This window comes from Prinia subflava, chromosome 2, assembly GCF_021018805.1.
Source record: "Prinia subflava isolate CZ2003 ecotype Zambia chromosome 2, Cam_Psub_1.2, whole genome shotgun sequence".
NCBI classification, from domain to species: domain Eukaryota; kingdom Metazoa; phylum Chordata; class Aves; order Passeriformes; family Cisticolidae; genus Prinia; species Prinia subflava.
Genome location: NC_086248.1, coordinates 64,844,050 through 64,864,564, shown reverse-complemented (window position 1 = coordinate 64,864,564; position 20,515 = coordinate 64,844,050). Strand labels below are relative to the sequence as shown.

General features: G+C 38.7%; 1 protein-coding gene across 3 annotated transcripts in view; it reads left to right on the top strand.

Moving 5' to 3' along the window:
* The window catches only part of PDE7B (phosphodiesterase 7B), a 170,220-nt gene that overhangs the window by 128,198 nt on the left and 21,507 nt on the right, over positions 1-20,515 (top strand). For all 3 annotated transcript variants that reach the window (XM_063390315.1, XM_063390316.1, XM_063390317.1), the window contains 4 exons: positions 4,076-4,159; positions 16,968-17,119; positions 18,357-18,420; positions 20,060-20,155. In XM_063390315.1, coding sequence (XP_063246385.1) covers positions 4,076-4,159; positions 16,968-17,119; positions 18,357-18,420; positions 20,060-20,155 — 396 coding nt within the window. The remainder of the gene's footprint in view (positions 1-4,075; positions 4,160-16,967; positions 17,120-18,356; positions 18,421-20,059; positions 20,156-20,515) is intronic.

The window sequence follows — 20,515 nt, the reverse complement described above, 5'->3', positions numbered from 1 at the left end:
TTCTGAACCATCTTGAAGTGCCCTTGATGCTATGGCTGCAGTAGTGCCATAGCATGTCAGTCACGGCTCTGGCTCCTTATATAGACTGCTTTGGTTTATTTGGTTCATTTGGTCTTTTTTAACAAGGACAAAGTAAAATTCAAGAGCACAGCAGCTCTGGGAGATGTCCCTGCTGGAAGCTCTTGTGGCAGCTTGGCACCAGTGAAGGTGCAGCCCCTGGTGTTTGCAGCTGCAGATGTTCCAGCCTTGCATCTTCAGCCTGAAGCAGTCAAGGAGAACCTGTACCCTAACCTTCACCCTTCTTGTTTCATTTAGGAACACAATGAGCTGTCAAAATTTCCTGCCTTGTTACCACAGAATTCCTTCCTTTTGCTCTAAAAAGGATTATTTATCTAAAACTGCTAATTGCAGAAGTTGTCAGAATGGCTGCTTAGCTTGATTTTTAAGGTGGAGACAAAGAGATGTAAAGGTCTGATGGACTGATGAAAGTCAGCCTTGAAGTCATCTGCCAAAGCAAAAAATAACATTGAGTGTCCTGCCATGAATGGCCCTTGCCTCTTGGAAATTAAAACTCACGTGATAAATTGTATATCTGGTGCAATCCCTGTTCTTAGTCTCTCTGTTGAGTTTACTTAGATGTAGTTAAAAGTAATAGGGAAGTACATAAATATTTTCCAAATACGTGCGCCAAGAAAAAATGGAGGAAGAGAGGTGTGGTCGTTTTAGCCCACCACCACTTCCTAACTAATCTTTCTCTAATGATGTAGAGAGAGACTAGGTGGCACCTGGTGAAGTATTTTGAAATAACAGATTCATGAGGTAGAGCTGCTTGATAACATCTTTGACTCATCAGAAACTTGCCTTCCCTCAGGATAAAGTTAATAATCATGTAGGAATACAAAGATTTTAGTGGCTTTTCCTAAGTCAGCAGGGATTCAGATTTATTCTGCATACAGATTCCTATAGTGCTAAAGACTGCCCAAAATTATATTGTAAAAATGTAAAATTACACAGCCAATTGGAATAATCACTAATTTGTCATTGCTTCAGTTCCTGGGCTTTGCTAGTTCAGTAAAACTCATTCACATTTCTCACTAATTGCATCAATAGCTGCATTGCTTTCCCTCTCTTTGCTGAAATTGCTTTGAATAGTGTACATAAGCATCTAATTTGGCTAGTCTGTAGTTCTGTATGAGACAGCAGTACCATGGGAGGAAGCTGGGCTAACAGGAACATGCAGGTATCTGGACCACAGAGCAGCTGGGACAGAAAAGGTGACAGCAGAAGTGAACTTCATATAAAAAGCTCTAGCTGCTAGTAACTGGTATCTCCCCACATTGTGTTGTCCTCAAGTATCAGTAGTGCTCTTCTGTGTCAAGATCATCATTAAAAATTCTTTAGGACCATTCCCAACATGAATTTTCTAAATAACATGACGATCATAGAATAATTGTTCCCAAGCAAAAGTTTCTGTTCAATGCACTGTGTTATCTTCTTATTTTTAGTCTTCAGTTCTTGTCTCATCTCTTGCCTTCTCTTGTACGATTAACAAGGTCCATATAGTGGAATTGCACTACAGTATTGCTTTCTTTTCCTTTTGTCTAAGAGCTGGATATTTCATGTGAGGTAATTAAGTATCTTGTATGGTCTACTTTCAGTAACTCCACCTTGTGTTTTCTTCAGTGTTACAGTTGTCTACCTACCTTTAGTGTTCTCCTCCTCAAAATTTGGGGTCATGCTATTGAGATCAGAGATAAGCAACCTTTTTAATACATGACTGTATATGATTTTCATTTTCTCCAGTACTGTGGTACCTCCTTTGATTTGACAGATGTATTATTTCATGCCTAGAAAGGACATCAGTCTTGCTGGTTTTATAGTATCATATGCTTTGGGTGTTTTTTCAGATTTTTGGGGTCTGAATTTCTCTTTTTTTTTCTGCTGAATTTCTCTGCTGGAATAGTCACAAGTGACATGTTTATCAGTGTGTAATGAATGGGATTACTTGCAGATTCCTGTTAATTCATTGGTGCCTGCAGAAAAACAAAAGCGTCGGTCAAGGCATGCTCTGAATTCTCACCCGTTCTTAATTTGCTGATGCCTGTATTAGCAGCAGGCTCAAGCCTGCCTGATTTTTTTGAGTTTATATAATGTGTACCATATGCTTGCCATTCTTACTGTTTCTGCGCACGTGAGCCAATCTGATGGGGTTACCTGTGGCAGAGAGCAATGCTTTTAAGTCTGGGTGCCGCTTCGTGGGCTCTGGCTTGTGGGTGCTGATGAATCTTGCGTCGGTGTTTTACAAAGTCTCCAGCTATTTGCTCCACCCTTCTACTCTTCAACACAAGGATGGCAGGGGGATGGGTTCGTGTACCTTCACTGCCACAATTACATTGCATGTAATTTTAAACTGCTGATGAAGGTAGACCCACGGCATTACCATACCTTTGAAGTGGAACAGCTGAAGAGCAGGTAGAGGTTTGCACCCTCCTGCCCTGCTATCAGGAGGGGTAAGTGGGGTCAACAACAGCTTGAGTTGTTTTGGACTGGTTCCTAAGAGTGGTTGGCAAGTAGGAGCCAAGAGCAGGGAACATGTGTTCTGTCTCTGGGAACAAAAAAAGCAAAGTGAAAGTAAGGGTGAGAGAACCTAGATTTATATTTATAATCAAAAGTGACTGTGTTTGAAATATTCTTAATTTGCATGCACTCTCTTGTGTCTCTCGTATCTCTAAGGACCCCTACAGGGCACGGAAGTTTCTCTCCACCTCAAATATTCAACTTAATAATTCTGCTTGGCTTTCTTCCTTAAACATAACTGTAAGCACATTTTAAGTGAACATTAGATAGAAAAAAAATAATAGCATTTAACTAGGTCCTTCTTTTATGCTACAAGATGTTTTCTTGTTTTTAAACATAAGCAGTAGAAGCTAGCACTAGCAGCCAAATTCTTAAATTATTGTTTAGATTAGTCAGATGCTATATTTGTAATCCAGAGGAAATGCAATTCAAACCAACTAAAAATTTGTACTTTATTTCAAACTTTGAGAGGACTACTGTGTGAGCTGTGTAAGGATGTGCAGTGGATATGCTATCAGCACTGCAGTCTGTTTCTGAGGAATTAGTATGGTGAAGAACTAGAGTAACTAGAATGGCAAAGTCTCCAAACTTCATCTTATTTAAGGATTTTTAATATTTTGATCTTCCCTGTAAAGAAACAATTACATTGCACTAAAGATACTTGAAATTATGGAAACATAAAAATGACATCTGCTTTGCCACTACTTCCTGTCTGTTTGGATAGAGGTTCTGTAACTTGAGGAACATTTTTCTCCTTAAATTAGTTTTGCCTATTTCATCAGTATTACATGGTAAGGCAAGAACTAGTCAGTGTGAATTGCACAGCAGTACTAATTCTGAGTGTTGTGTTGGCACTTCATCGTCTTTGAATATACACATCAGCGCTCCAGAGTAATGCTTATCTGAGAGCATCAGGTTTTCACTTATATAAAACAGCTGCACTGTTGGAGGAGGAGGCTTGCCTTTTCCAAAGTGCTCAAAGAGCAGAAAGTAAAACAAACAAACAAACAAACCACCCACCCAAGTGTAAAAACAGCTTCAAAATTTTGGGGGGGATTTTTTCATCAGCTAATGACTTTGGGACCACTCCCACAGCTTTGGATTTTGGGCCTAGTCCAGGATTGAGACCTTTGTACGTGAAGCCATGACAGTCAGAGTCCTACCTGTTCTTGCTTGAGAGAAAAAAAAGCAGATGTCTGCACTTTTTGTGAAGCAATGAGAGTCTCCTTGCTGGGCAAGAAGTTGTTCAATAGGATAATGTTGTGGTTTAATCGCAGCCAGCAATGAAGGGTTTTTTGTCTTTGTTCTGATAAGAGGATCAGCTGTGCTGCTTTACCCAATTACCCGGGGATGTCATGGGAGATGATTTTTTGGACCTTAGTTTTCCCCCTGGAGAAGTGTACTGTCGTCACTTAGTATTAAAAAATAGATCTAGATGAAAACAGCAGAGAAAGGCAGCTGCCCCTTTTAATGTCTCTGGGGATTTTGTGTTTTGCAGGAGATGCACGGGTGAGAGGTCAGACAGGGGTTGTCTCCGAGCGCCGTGGCTCCTACCCATTTATAGACTTCCGTCTTCTTAACAGTAAGTGCAACCCTCCTTTCAGGTCTGTATTTAAATAAAAATAAATAAAAATCTCTGTTGAACAAAGTATATGAACCAAACTGTCTCATCTCATACATGTCTGTAGCTCAGCTGTCTTCACACAGTCAGCATTAATTCCATTATTTCCACTCAGTGTCTGGCCGTGAAATATTTTGGTTTTGTGAATAGTCCATAATGCTCAATCTGTCAAATGTAAATACAGCAGGGCCATGGGTTGTGCTAGGGAAGGAGCGGGGGCAGTTCAAAGTTAAAAAGATAAACCTCTGTGTCCTTTAGCCTCTTAGACAACAGTTGGAATAGATTTATGTGAAGCTGTTATCCGGTCATATAGAATTGGCACAGAAGGGGAGCATGTGACAGCACTGACCAGTGGTTTACAATAACATTAATTTTTCCAACAATTAGAACCCAATCCAAAGCCCCGTGGAGTCTTCTCATTGACGTCAATGGATTTTGGGTCAGGCCAGCAGTGAACATCTGTTAAAAATAATCTTAACCTCATTTTGATTGAAGTCATTTTGTCACTGTTGTAAATAAAGGACGAATTGCTGTGCAATCGAGAAGAAAAAAAAATCGAGATCCTGTTAGTTTTTTTTCACCTGATGGACTCTCTGTACTGATGCAAACCCATCAGCAAGTGTGTAAAAAATAAAAAAATAGTGATGACTTAGTTTTGGGCCCTGTAGCACTGAGCCTGGATGCTGTGTTAACTTCAGTGTTCGGACACAGGCAGATCTTGATGTGTCCTTGTGTGCTGCACAAGCAATCTTTGAAAAAACTATTATTCACTGTCTTCATCAAAACAGACTGGAACTCCAACAGTTTTAGTGCTGATAACTTACACTTCTAGCAGTTGTGCTAGAAGAGCACAAAGAGCAATTGTCAAACCAAAGTTTGAATTCTCCTTTTTGTACCTCCTTGTCTGGGTGCCTGGGGAAGGGAGGAGGAAGTGGGGAGGGAAGGGAGAGGGATGAAGCAAAGCGGGAAGGCTGGCTGGGAGTCAGGAGTAAAGAGCAGCTGGGGAGGGGACCATTTTGGATCTGGTGGGCTGCATTCACCCACGCTGGCAGAGTTACTGCCAACCAGCAATGTGCTGCTATTAGTCTTGCTGATTAAAGGTGTTTTCTGGGTTGTAAGTCCATCAGAGAGCTTCGAAGCATCGAAGGCTGAGGTAGAAAGAAATAAGGGTGAGATGGGTCCATCAGTTTTCTCAGGATAAAGGGAATAACTTACTGGTTGAGCAGAGTTTTGAGGACAATTTAGTTCTGACTTGCCAGTGAAAAGCATGAAGAAAAATTAGGTGTAGGCTAGCTGGAAATAGTACTGGTAATGCCTGCTCTTAAACGGCTGAGAAAAAATAAAGCACTTTTCATTCATTAAGTAGAAGTGGATATATATTCATATTCAAATGTGACTACATTGATTATTTCTTTTTTATTTTGAATACATACATGTTATATGAAATTCCACTCTTACGTTCTTCCTTCTCCATGAGTAAAGAAACTGAAAACTTTTCAGTTTTCCTTCATGGAGAAGGAAAAACAGAAGAATGGTTTCAGTTTTTTTTTTTCTGGTGGTAGGGCTTTCACTCTTAGCCCCTGAAGATGAGTCCTGCCATCCTCCAGATCCTGCCAGTTTCTGGGAAATGCTGGTGCTATCTGTGGGCTGTGTAGGGAGTCATCCATGGTGAGGGATTCTCTGATGAATATTCAGCCTTTGAGCATGCCAGGAGTAAGGCACTCCACATAACCCTTCTAAACTCAACTGCTGAACCTAAAAAGTGGTGCCTCCTTGTGTGTGCACCTCTGGTCCAACAGGGTCGGGCACCTGGGGTTCTGTGCTCCCATGCTCTCTGTCATGGAGACCTCCAGCTTACTCTTTTTACTTTATTTCCATAATCTGAACTACGTCGGTATGGCTGATCATGATCTCTGTAAGGGAAAGCAGTGATCCTGACTTTGAATTTCCCATAGTTTTCAAGTTTTTATATATTTATCATTTTCTCTCTAAGCAGTAGTGTTGCCCTAATTTTTTGGTGCAAAATGAAGTGAGATTTCTAGATACCTGACTACTGATCTCGTAGCTGGCAAGTGCACTGGGCCTGGCTCACTTGGTGACCTACAAGTAAATGAAGATGCTCAGCGTCAGAGCGTGCAGATGTGTTTTGCGAGGAAATAAACAGTCTTTTGTAATATTTGTTTATCTACATCTGTCTATTAAATTCCTTTCTGCTGTGCAGAAGTGGCAAAAAAACATAAGCATGTAATAGTACCCAACTATTACTTGCAGTACAATTTTGTTTGGGGACAGTAACTGGCAGGCAGTAACTGTATACTGAAAGATGTTAGAGAGGGAAGAGGCAGAGGAAATTTTATAGTAAATATCCTCAGAGGTCATAAATAAATGCAGCATAAACATTACTCCAGCTTCTCACTAACAAACTGAGCTTAAATAGCGGTTGTTCCATCTCGCATCTGAAATACATTTCCAGGTAACAGTACCAGCCCTGTTTCAAAGTAAAGGAAAACACTGAAGCTCATTCTTGAACAGAGTTGACATCCATTATGTAAATTCACATATGAAAAAAGAGACGCTTTAATATTTAATATCAGACTAAAGGTTACTTACGTGTAATTTTTTTGTTTTAGTGTACTTGCAGATTCAGTCAAATTAGTGGATTTTTTCCTATTTTGTCTGTTAAGGGTTAACACTGACTAGGCCATATATTTTATTTGTTCTGGAGTCCTCCAGTAAAGTCGCTGTGTAACTTAAGACACCATGAGGTCTTTTTGGATAGGAAAACTTCCTGCACTCTGAAAATGGGATCTTCTGTAGTCCTAATCAAAGCCAACTGGATCAGTGTTGGCTTCTTGCTGTTTGAGTCTGCGATGCCATCTACACACGCCTCCAGTGGCTCTCTGCAGTATATAGGAAGTTAGAGTTACTTCACCTTGTCTTTGCCAGGCTGTCGGGACCATGAGGATTTTTCAGAACCCTCTCTTGTGGAGATGCAGTGCTTCAGTGTCTTCCTGTCTTTTCTCTGCCTAGTTGCAAGCTTTCCTAGGCATAGTTGCACTGGTGGGTTTGGGGACTCTTAAGATAACTCTGGAATACCAAACTGAGTGTAAAATACCCCTGTGTCACCGAGAACTCCTTCTGTTCTGTTCTGTTTTCTGAGGGGTGAATGTTTGCCCCAGTCTCTTGAGTTAGTACCACAACCTGTGTGACCTACCAGATTCCGTTCTGTTGATGGCAGGGAGTCAGAAGTTTGAGGGGAAGCCGTGTGGCAGCTCCTGCCCTGCTGGGAAGTTGCGGCAGCCACTGCTTGTTGTCAGCCTTGTGTGGAGACCCACTGGAGGAGAGTCCACCAAGCCTCCTTCTCTCCTGATAGGGCAGCCAAACCACCTGCTCCCTGTGACCCCTGACAGCCCCCAGAGAAAAATAAGCCCTTCATGACAGACTTGAGGCTCCACATTCACTAGGAGGCTTAATGAGCCAATATCAGACACTACAAACTCCTAAATAAGAGATACAAATTTTTCACAGCCCTATAGGTTTATAGGAAAATAGGGTGGAAGTTTTCAATTAATACCAAACAAAACTTCACAAATTTTAGGAAATTTTGACTCTGAACTGAGTAGCTCAAGCTTGAAACTGAAAATGGTGCAGGTTGAAATTGATGTTGGCAGCTCATTGACACTTCCGCATTTCAGTGAATTAAATGAACCTTACTGTGTTCACAGGACAGAAAAGGAGTTAAACTGAATATTTGCAGGGTAGTAATTTAGAATTCTAAACACTTCTGCAGTGAAAATTAATCCAATTTTCCTTTTAGCAGAGTATAGTTTGGATTTGAGGAATAAAGGAGCATAGCTATGGTAAGCAATAATTTAGTTTTCTGATTCACAAAGTTGCTCAGTGAGTCATTGAAGCAGATCCCACCAGTGACTAATATGCATTGATTTAAGTGGATTTCATTATCTCATAATGAGGTTTTTTGGTGACTGTGGCAGTACACTTCTTCATTGCCTTAACTCAAAGTTTGAGGGAATTCCTTGTGATAAATCTGGGCTTGTAAGTAAATATGCAGCAGTAAGCAAGAAGACCTCACCCTACTGCAATTATGTTAGATAGTTTGTTTTACTGCCAAGTTCAATCAAGTAGAGTAACAAAATAACATAGTTTACAGCTGAGATAAGTAACTTGTTATTTACAAGTATGCTTGTCAAGCAAGTTAGAAGACAACGAGGTTCTTAAGACTTAAATTCTCCTGTTCCCATCTTGTTTATGCTAAGCTTTTATCTGGATTAAATTTTGGCTTGCAAATGACAAAATTATTAGCCTTTAATTGACTATATTTAATTCACTTCTTCAGTATTCACTTCGGTATTTATCTATGTGACCTGCAAATTGTAGTCTCTACCCAAAAGCTCTTACCCAGAGAGATATCTGTTTTCTCACACCTTGCACAACAGGAACAGAGTGGGATCTGAGAATATGTAAAATGTTAAAACATGTCTGTAGACATTCCAAAGGTATGTCTCTGTATTACTTAGGATCTTGATGTTGTCATGCAGGCAGAAGTTGAGTCCAAAAGAACCCCACCTGCTTTAAGTTTAGCTTGGCAAATTAATTTATTACAGATTATATACTTTTAACTCCTGATGGTGATGAATGGTAATATTAGGTAAGATTTCATCTCTGTCCTTGATTTACTGTCTGATCTGAGTCTAGCAAAATATTCTGGTTTTCAGTTTGTTTGCAAATAAAGTGAATTCATCACATACTTTGCAGGCACGTGATGAATTAGGTATTGGAGAAATGAAACGTGTTTTCAGGATTAATCTAAGGGAAGATATGAAGTCATGAAAATGTCTTCATCTCAAAGAACCAAGTCTGTGGACATTTGAGTCTGTGGTTTCTGCCTGTCTACAGAAGGGTCTATTGCAAAATTTACATTAATTTTTGGGTTTGAATTTTGAACACTCCAGGGCTTTCAGGTAGGGCCCATCTCCGGGGAAAATAAAACTCAGCCGTAGCCACCAGCCCAAAACTGAACCATCAAGTAACCCAAACCCAACTGAGTGAGGTTAAAAAGAGTTTGGTTAAGTGCCTTGTTTTGTTGCCTTTGGCTAGAAAAAGAAGTGGGAGTGAGAGACGCCTTTTTAGATATTTCTGACCTAGGTTAAATTAGGACACTAAAAGTCTTGCGAGGAAGTTTCAAGGGCTGATTGGATTACTCAGATCCCAGCCCAGCCTGTGGAGATGAGTCCAAAGTTCCAGATGGTTTTTAAATTAGAAAGGGAGAGATCTTATGAGGTCTGCATTGACCTACGTAATATTTCCCCTAGTTCCTCATGGGTAAGCCTATCCAAAGGATTCTCATCAACATCCCTTAGACACGTAGGCTTCTTAATCCAGTTAGCTTGTTTGAATGGGATGAACATTTCCAGAACTGGTCAGTCTGTGGCCTTGCTATCAGTTACCTGTTCAAGAAGAGAAATTGGAATCCTCTTAATATTTCAGCACAGAGATTGTTCTCTTTTCCAGTAACTCCTCACTATATTAAAAAATTCTTCCTGTCATTGGAAGTCAACCTGGTTCACCCTTTTTGTCAAATAACAGCAAGGGGTTGTGTTTTTTTGGTTTTTTGGGATTTTTTTTTTTTTTTGAAGAAAAGTTTGCATTTTTATATTTTTCTAAATGTTGTTATATGCAGAATTTAATTACAGAGTTCTTTTGAGAAGTATAATCTACTCCCTGCCATTCATGCTCCTTATTTAGCCTCAATGCCACATTTACAGAAAAATGAAAGCCAGAATGTAAAACTGATAGATGCACATGCCCTCATATGCTAACAAAATGCATCATTTTGGGTTATGAATGCTTCAGGAGGACTCAAAACAAACAAATGCTAGCAAAGTAAACAAAAAACCTACATGTGCTTCATACACAAAGTCTTAGCGAACACTGACGTGATTACACACATTTATTTTTTAGTTCAGACTTGGGACTCAGTTAACTGAAAATGTCCCTTTAAAAGTTGCCAAATGATGCGTGACCCATTCTGCCACCCCACCTTCTTTTCCTTGATTAGAAAAGGGAAAGGATGTACTGAAGATAACACTGAGGATACTTTCCAAATGACCTGAGGAAAGGAAAGAACGAGGAGAAGGGATCATTAACATGATAAATGAAAGCTGGGTTTGCTGTTATTACAGGTTATGTTGTTTTTTCTCAAGGGGAGTGAAGGAGGAGGGGATGCACTGTTTCCTGTTGGAGAAACTGTAATCAGCTATGGAACATTTGCAGTTTTAGGGAGAAAAGGTCCTGGCTGCTGTACAAAGATTGAAGTGGCAAAGCAAAGGTTCACAATGAAATGATAATGAGATTGTGACAAAACAGAAAATAGCATGCCATTTCTTAAGAAATTGGAGCAGGCTTAATAAAAAGATGCCAAAATGTTTGTTTGCATAAAGATGAGTGATAGACCAAATAAAGGCTTCAAATTGTGATAAGAAACACATCTAAATTCATCTTAAATTTGGATTTAATCTATTCCTCTTCCTGTTATTATGGCTAATATTGTTACCTAAGTGGTATTTCAAACTAATTTCTCCAGAACTTGTTGTGATAGGATTATTTAGTATATGAGAGATTATCAGCATAATTCTTAAATTCTATATTCTCTTTCAAACAGTATCAAAAAGAATGTCTTTTGGGATGGGGAGGAAACTGCATGACTAGTGTTCTTCAAGATGCTAACAATTGTTCAGGAATTTCATGAGTTGGAAACTCAGCTGTTAGAAGCAACCATCACTTCAAGTGATGTTCAAAGAAGAGGAAAGTCCCAAGCCAGGTCATCCAGAAAGGTGGTTTCTCAGAACCTCTCCCACCAGCCAGAGAAGCCCAAGTATCTCCTGTCCTACAGGGCTTTCCATTGGTTTCGTGCACTTATGCATGTGGTTGGAGAACAAAATTTTTACTCAATACCAGAAAATTTTAAAGTTCTTTTGCTGTACTTTTAATTTTTTGGTTTTCTCTGGTGTGCTGAGGGTCTCTCTCTTTCTCACAGCTTCTGCCTAATTGAAAAAAAGTTTATTCCTCTAAAGAGAAATAATGCAGTTGCAACTTCTATGAACAATGGCAGCTAAAAGAGAGCACTTGATCTCTAAAACAAATTTTGTCATAAGTCAAGGAACAAAGAATATTTTAGACATTAGAGAGGCAAGTAAAAACAAAGTGTTTATAACACAACTTTTTTTGATTCCATATAGTCTGAGGAAGTTTCATGAGGATTCCTGGATTTACAGCATTTCAGTACAACGCTTTTTTATCTGTAGATAAAGGTCTTCGTCTCAGTCTTCTTAGTTGCAGTGACCAGTGAATATTCAGATGATAAAATTGACACAATCTTACTATTTTCAATCAGTCCTGTTCATTAGTTTCTTACACCAGCCAGTTAGTTTCTTACACAGATGATTGAGATGTAGAACTGGGGTATTTATTCACCAGAGCTCCCTGAGCCTTCTGCACTGGACTGAAAGCTTTTAAGTGACAGTCCTTCCACATGGGCTTCAGGTGGTTTGTGTGTTTTCTCAGGTCTTTCTTCAAAACTTCAGTGTTTCCTTTCTGAAAGCTATTGGGACTACAAGGTGAAATGTATCCAGAAGGGCTAGGCAGTGCAGAGAGAAGAGGTTTTCTGTTCTTCTAGTAGATAAGTGCTTTCTCCAAAATCAAAATTTAAAATATTAAGTTTGTCATTAATTTTTAGATCACCTTTGTTATTTCAACTACCCATACTAATGCTGCTGTTGTCTTTTGGACACTATGATAAATCTGTAATGTAAGAAGATACTAGGAAGGCACAGCAGGTTTTTTTCTATCATCAGGGCACTCTCCTGTATAAGAAAAATTTAGCAACCAAGCATGCAATGAATATTCCAAACAAGACTTCAGTAAAAGTGATCTAAATGCGTGGAATAGTTTTACATGTAAAAAAAAAGGACAGATACCAGTTATTCCTCCTAAGTCAATTACATACCTATCAGGCTTACAAAGAGAAGTTTTCTAACTGGCTGTCAAGCCAGGAACCAGTGTAGAAAATTGTAGGACCAGAGACAAATTGTTTCCCAGAGTCCTCACTGTTTGCAGACTGTCCAGACCTTAAATTGCAGGACTCACCTTCTCACCTTATCTTCCAGATATCCCAGCACTTTCCCATCAATCCTGCCTGGCTCTTTAGGCATGCTGTGGCTGTGTATGAAATACCTTTGCATCTTCAGAAGAGGGGAAAGGGTTTTATAAATTGTATGAGTCAAAGGCAGCTGCTTGAGGACCTGATTTATTCTGCATCCTTTAGGAAAGAAGAGGAAAAAAAAACGTTTCCCTTTTCTGAATCAGTTCACTTTTGAAAATTGATAAACCCTTTTTTATCCACTCATGCTGCTGGGTGACCTGTTTTTATTGCACGCTGAGGTGCAATAAAATAGCGAAAGGCAGTACTGTGAAGGAAAACTCAGAGGCTTTATTTGAATGCATAACAAAGTTTGTTTACTTTGAAAGAACAGTAACAATGTAATGAATGTCTGGTGCAGAGTTAAGTACATCCTTGTCCAAATTTGATTTATGTGATCATTTCTGGATGTTAACTCAACCATTGTTAGCATAACCTCCATCATTTTTATATTCATGCTGCCTGTGGGCACATGCTAGCGCAGCAGTGTGAAAGAAATATGAAATAAAACTGGTAGCAGTTCCCAGTGCAGGAAAACTCTTTTCCTGAAATAACAGAGGCTGGGGTGTAGTGAGCCATAGATCAATTTAAGGCGAGAAGATCAGTGTAACTGGAGGAGCTGTGTGGGGAGAAAGAAGGCAGCTATTGATTTCTGCAGCTTATTAACCTCTTGAGGGCCATGTGCAGTAACTCAGACATCATCCATGGTCTGCTGTTGTGTGTGTGCATGATGTGGCTATCAAATTACCTGAAGAAAAATGCAGCCACTTTGGTTGCCTGCTAAAACACAGGAGATATGCTGCGAGCTCAGGCTGCCTGAGCTTTTGAAGGCAGAAGTTGAGCTTGGTGAGGAATGCTTGTACAAGCACTTCTGTAAACATGTATGTAATTCATACAAGATGTCTGTGTAATTCATACAATAACTTCGTTCAGTGTACAAAGGAGAGTTTCTCCAACCCCTGTGCTAGGCAGTAACTCCATAGCATAAGAATGGGCATCTTTTAAGAGATGGAGTTTTTTTAGGTAAGCAAAACATTCAGAAGTTGCCACAATGACTAAAGTTAAACACAGTTCTCGAGGGAAGTTTTATGGGTATAAACAAAAGACATTCTTGTTTGTCTTTCCTGTTCACTTCAAAATTGCACATAATTACTAAATCCTTCCCATGTGAGCTTTGCAGATCATGGTCTTCAACCAGATGCTATAGCATATGTTTCAGTATCTATAGTTCCAGAGCTGAAGTTCAGGGATACCTGCAGTAATATTTTTCATTCATTTACTTTGTAATTCAGTTTCACCTGAGGGTGCTATGACATATCATGTGTCATCATCAAAATTTTATATTTATAATTTTAATTGAAATTTACAGTTGTCAATAAAGAAGTAGGATGTTCATCATTTTACTGTAAATCATTCACATAAACCCTTAATTCCATCTTAAAACTGCATCTTGATTTTGTGTCAGCTGGTGGATCCCATATGGTGGGAATGGCTCTTTGCTTCTGGGACATTCAGATAAAACTGCTGGGCTGAGGACAGAATTTGAGTGTTGACTTTTGGCTGCATCACCTGTTGCTCATCTGTTCTACTTAATGTTTTTCTCTCAACTTCGTATAGTTGTGCTTTTTTTTTTGTTTGACACTGATCTTGGAAGGGGAAAGAGAAAATGCTGGTGAGACTATACTTGTTTGGGGTGTGTTTTGTGCAGAGAAGGGCAGCATCTTAGTCCAGTTTCATGCGAGACACCATTATAGTAAAGTACATTATTGTGGATGTCACGGTAATCTGAGATGGGTCATAGAAATCAGCTGATAAGTCCTGTGATTCACAGGCAAATCAGTTATTACTGAAATGACCCAAAGGATGTCATTTAGCATGGTATCCTTTTAAGTTGACATCCAGAGTTTGTATGTGGATAGCCTGCAGTGCTGGATTCAGGCTGTTCTGTCAAGAGCCCAGTTTTGAAAAAATATTTGCTGCAATTCTTCATCAGTATTATGAACTCCTTCCCTTATGAATGAAAATACAGAACAACAGATTAATTGTGGGTAATATTTTTAGTATAATATATTAGAATTCAGTGCTCACCTGAAGCATCAAGTCAGGTTTCAGGGTTACTGATGACTAAGTTTGAATTGAGACCATGACAACCATACAGAGCAATGGGCAGCAAGTTTGATGGTTCAATTCAGAAAATATATTTCATAGTAAGAAGTTACTTGTTTCCATCTGATGTGTTTGTGCTTTGGCAAGTATTATCTGTGCTACTGAAATGATCTGGTAATCCAAAGGCTAAAATAACCACTTCTTCATAATCCAAAATACATCTGCTTGTTGGGACTCAGGCCAAACCTTCACCTTCAGATCATCCACAGCAACTCTGCATGTGAGTTCTGTGGAGAGTTTAAGAGAGTGTAGGTGGTGATTTCAGTCATCTGTCTTTGACTGAAAGAACAGACATCAACTTACATAAAAATTAGTGGGAGGGACTTCTAATTTTTAATGTAAAAAAGTGAAGTTTTTGTACTTTAAAATTTAAACTTGTTACCTGAAAGCAGTGACAGTTTGTGCCCTAAGATGGAAATAAAAGAGTTGGAAAGTTAAGAAACAGCTAACACAAGTTTAAAAAGTGAATTTATTTTAAGAGTGTTTTGTTATCCAGGAATTAAAGAATGCCAGCCATTTCATAGCAGCCCTATATAAATGAAAGGAAATAAGAAAACATGTCTACTGGTTACTCCACGTGCCGCTGCCACTGGGTAACTGTTCGCACCTACATTAGTCACTCCTTCAACAGGCCATGAAATTGTTCCAGCTTTTAAAAGGTGTGAGAAAATCAAGGCAGGTGCTGGCACATCATAAATGAAAACCTGACCTTCAGGCTGGTACAGTAGTGGTGTTGTTACTGTTTGCATTCTGGAAACCACATGGCTTGTCATGTTGCAATGAAGTTATTTTGTGCTTTTATATTATTAAAACTCAGTGAGGTCCTTGGGCTGTGCATGAGGACCATAAGGATTACTGGTGTTGGAGTTATATTGAGACTCAGTATGTAAGGATGGTGCTTTTTTTATGTTATTACTGACTTTGTGCTGCTCAGTAGCTATTGGATTACTTAATATGGAAAATGTTGCTACAGAGGGTGCTTGCACATCTGCTGTTAGAGAAATCAAATCCTGAACCATCCATGATCCAAAAAAACCTTAGCGACTTCTCTGAAAATCCTCTCAGAATAATACCACCCATAGAAACAGCAGACAAAGTGATATTTTAATTTCACAGTAGAACAAACATTCAGTGTTTTTTCATAAAAGAGGTGGAAAAATAGAGAATAGAGAGAGTCAGCTTCAGTGTGTGGATGTTTTTCATGAGCTCTTGTTCACACCTGAAATCCAGTGAATTGCTATGGACCTTCTTATCTCAAGGAATCATTACTGTTACAAAGGACTGCTTAATCTTCAGTTTCTTACAAATAAAACTGTATTGTATCTTGCTACCTTCAACCAACTGTCCAGTTTCTGTCCTTCCTTTTTTCCAAAGCTTACACCAGATTGCAAAATGAAAACACCACAACTGAGTGTGAGATTCTGTTAAAAGTTCAAATGAAATTACCTAAACCATTATGGGTTTTAGAAAGCCTTCATATTTTTCTTACTAACAATAAGGTAATTTAGTTACTCTAATTAGTGATTTAATCACTGTATAAAAACTTCCTGGGTTTTTGTGTCACATTTAGCCCTATATGAAAATCTCCTAATACACCATTAGGGAATTAGAATTATCCTGGTACTGAGTGAAAGGAACGTGTTCTGTTGTGTAACCTGAAATGCCTGTATTTTTTGAATATACCTGCTTTCCTCATTGCAGAGCTAAAATATTTTCTTCATTTATAATTTGGTTTAATATGTAGAAAAGACAGCAGACAATTCAATAGGATTATTAACCTATTCTTATTTCTTTCTCTCTTTTATTTCATTTTCCAAAAGTGAGTCACACATTTGTGTTTTCAAACTGTATTTTTAGTTCTCTTTTAGTGTCATGTTTTTGATTTTAAACCCAAGATCACCTTGTACTTCTAGTGCTGTGCAATTTTTAATAAATTCCAATGACACTCCTGTGAGGTAGCAAGGCAATGTTATATTCAGGTGTATAGTTAGGGAACAGAGGCAGAGAGGGTAAGAGCAGCTTTCCTGTACCTAAGTCTGCCTAGTCATTTAGGCTCCCTCCAACACCTACAGTTAGGAGATGTATGATCCCCTTCCCCCAGGGACTGAACTCGATCACACTAAAGGCTGTGACAGGCAGCTGAACTCAAATCTTCCAAAACTTACAATAGCATTCTCTTTCTTGGAACATATTTCCTTTCTAAAATAAACAAATATATTATGCTGAAGTGATTTAAATACTGCTCCTTCATGTGGCTTGGCAAGAAGCATGAACTTCACGATTTTTGTATTACTATTTTAAAGTGTTTGATATTTCTCTTATTAAACTGATGATGTCATCCATCATCTCGGGTTTCATGGTTTCTGTACTGATTGCTTTTCACAGATACTGCACTCTCAGGGGAAATCGGCACCAAGAAAAAAGTGAAAAGACTGTTAAGTTTCCAGAGATATTTCCATGCATCCCGGTTACTGCGTGGAATTGTACCACAAGCCTCTCTGTACCTACTGGATGAGGACTACCTTGGGCAAGCAAGGGTAAGACAGGTCTCCAGATCTCCATTTCTTTTAATAATACTACAGAGAGTGTCAGTTCTGTTTTAGTCTTCAGATAACCAAATTCATGGCTGATCTTTCTTAAATGACCCACCTGCCTACCCCACAACAAACAGATTGTCCATTCCTCATTTGTGGTTACAGCCTTGGAGGCTTAGGTCTCAAAGCAACAGAAAATGTTGCTAAATCTATTAAGCATTTTTACATTCCAATAACTGAAATTATAATATGAATTTATTAAAGAATGAAGGATTTCAGGTTAATTTACTGATTTAAGTGGAGTCCTGACACATCCACTTGAAAAAGGACAGGTGTCTCTCATTTGGTATGGAGCAGCTATTAGGCAACCCACCATAGCTCTCCATAGTGGCAAAGGCTAGGAGATGTGGAACATGGACTGCAAACTTCACAGTGATCAAAACACAATTATCTTATTTTGCAGCTCTTACACTTACTTGGAATGGTATTTTCTAGCAAAACTTGCACAATTGATGGTATTGGGATTATATGCCTTGGCAATTTTTTTATTCTCTGCTAAAGGAGATAAAGGAGATTAAATGCCAGATGTTAGAAAGTAATTAAGAATCCAGAAATGTCTGAATGTAGACTAGAGATGGGAGTGAATGTGTATTTCATTCACACATACATCACTGTAGGTCATAGAGGTAGTCCACCATCAGTCTCCTGACTCAACTGATGTAGCTGCAAAAACACTACATTTGGTGGTAATGATGGATTCTTCTGCATGTCTGAGTGGGCTTAACAGTAGCACAATAGTTATAAACAGTAGTTTATAAAAGATATTCCTGTGTACTGCTTTGTTTAGCACCTTGTAACTCATCTTCGCCATGAGAGCTAAGAATTTAAAGCCCTGTATTAGAATCTCAGAGAATTTCCACTAACAACTTTGGGACATGAAGAAACAATAAAGAATTTGTGCAGTAGTAAAGAATATTTTCATAATATTTTGGTTTATATTGTTCCTTATTGAGTTCCATTTAGAGGATATTTTAAAAAAGTTAAAAATGCAAGTGATATTTTGTGCAGTAGAGCTACATGAGCCTGATTTCTGATATTTCAGATACAACCTCTGTAAGTTAAAGAGAACTTTAAAGCTGCAGTAAACAATCCCATGACTGGTTAATGTGGAATAATAATTAAGATTTGCTTTACAGTGTGACATACCAGTCATTGACCTTTTCACATTTGTTTTTTCCAGCATATGCTGTCCAAAGTGGGAATGTGGGATTTTGACATTTTCTTGTTTGATCGCTTGACAAATGGTAAGTAAATTTTTAAGGCTTTATTTTACTGTCTCTCATACATGACTATTCAAAAAATCCCTAATTAATTGTTTGCTAAATATTTCCAGTTCAGGTTACTGAAGAGAAATTGGCCACATTTAACCTCTAGTAAAATCACATCCTGGAGCTTTTTCAGTCTTCCTAAACGATAGGGTAATGTTTAAAGTGAGCTTTTATATTAATTTAATCTACATTTGTTGTTGTCACCTTTTCAAGAAGGTGTTTCTGTTTCATTTTCCTGTGAAACTCCCAAGCTACTTTAAATATACCTGTTAGATACATTGGTCAATACATCCAGAATCCCCATAATCAGTCAATTTCTATCAATACTAAAGACATTTGAGTGAAGATACCCTTGCTTCTGTTCAGCAGCAAAAATTAGGAAATTTATTAAGAGAGTAAAAATCTGTGAAATGTTTTCTCTAAATACATGCCTGTAACACCATCCCTCTTCCCCACAAATGTCCAGGCAATACCTCTTGATCAGGTAACTGCTGAAGAGGGTCATGATCACACCTTTCCCCTTTCTCTACTGCTCAAAGAACTGAGATCCCTAATTCCTCACCCTCAGTCTAATTAGGTTTTGTCGGGGCAGAAGATGTAGAAAAAATTCGGTTTAGAGGGTCATTCAGCTGAGTGACTGGCAGTGAAGAGTGAAAAGGATTGCAAATTGCCTGGGAAGAAAAAGCATAGTTCCTCTAAATTATCTTTCTGTGCCCCTGCTCAGTAGTCAAGACCAAGTCAGTTTCCATGTGTTCTTCATGCAGATATTTATTTTCCTTCCTGAGTTACATTAAATAAGAAAATATTCCCTTCAAACTTTGTTTATGTGTAGTATGGGTTGGTTGGTTTGGGTTTTTTTTCTAACTTCTGTGGAAACAGTGCCGCTGAATTAAGCAGAGCAAACTTTTTTAATTACTGTGTTTATGTATAGCTGATCATGTAATACTAGTAAGGCTTAATTTTGCCAGTGTTCCCAGTATTGAATCTAGAGTAAGGCCAGTGCAACATTACAGTGGGACTTGAGACTGTAAATGCTGCAACTCATTTTTCCCCATCTGTATCACCATTGTGAGATGCAGTTGTAGCTGAGTTAGGTTACATGGGTTAATTACATGTTTGTACAGCCATATGCAAAAGCAAAAAAAAAATTATTTACAAACTCCTGATTTTTAATAATTGATTAATTAGTACAGTGTGGCAGACCAAAGTGGCAGAAAAGCCACTCTTGTTTCTGTTGTTTCTGAAGATAGACCTGAAATATGAAGATGATGTTGCTCTCAGATAAGCCTGTCAAAAGATTTTGTTAAAACCATGTCAGTTTGCCTTCTTCCAGTTAAATCCACAGTTTGTCTGTCACGCTGAAACAGCAAATGTGACTTCATGGCATATAGACACAAGAATGGCACTCCATTGGTACAAGCTTTCCATCAAGTCTTGATTATATATATGAGTCATTCGTATAAGTGACTTCTGTGAATATGAGAGCCATCTAAGCTCACTTCATTGGAGATGAGGTGATAGGAGCTGACTAATACGAAATTACCCAGATTTTAGCCTTGCTTGGTTTGTAACTACGTGTGAAGGGAATCTAAGAGTTTTTCCTTTCTGCTTTTAGGAAACAGTCTCGTAACACTGCTTTGTCACCTCTTCAATGTGCATGGACTTATTCACCATTTCCAGTTAGACATGGTTACATTACACAGGTTTTTTGGTAAGTGCGCACCTCAAAGCCATCTTTGGATGACGTTTATAGCTTAAGTAGAGCATCAGAGAAGGCACTGGCTTGGTCTGTCTGTGTAAAAATGATGATGTCATTGGAAATATTTCAGAAAATATGTCTATGATTGTTATCAGTATACAGTTTGCAGTCATTCAAGTACTTGCTTCAGTACCTAGTCAGTGGAGGGATTTCAAAAGGCTCTGCATTGGGCTGAAGCATCCCAGCACCACAGTCACACTGGTGATTTAAAATAAAGTATGCCATGCAGAGATGTGGCTGGCTTAGGCGCACACAGACAGACAGACACTGCAGAACCTACGCCTGCACAGTACAATTGTGGTGCAGTGTAAT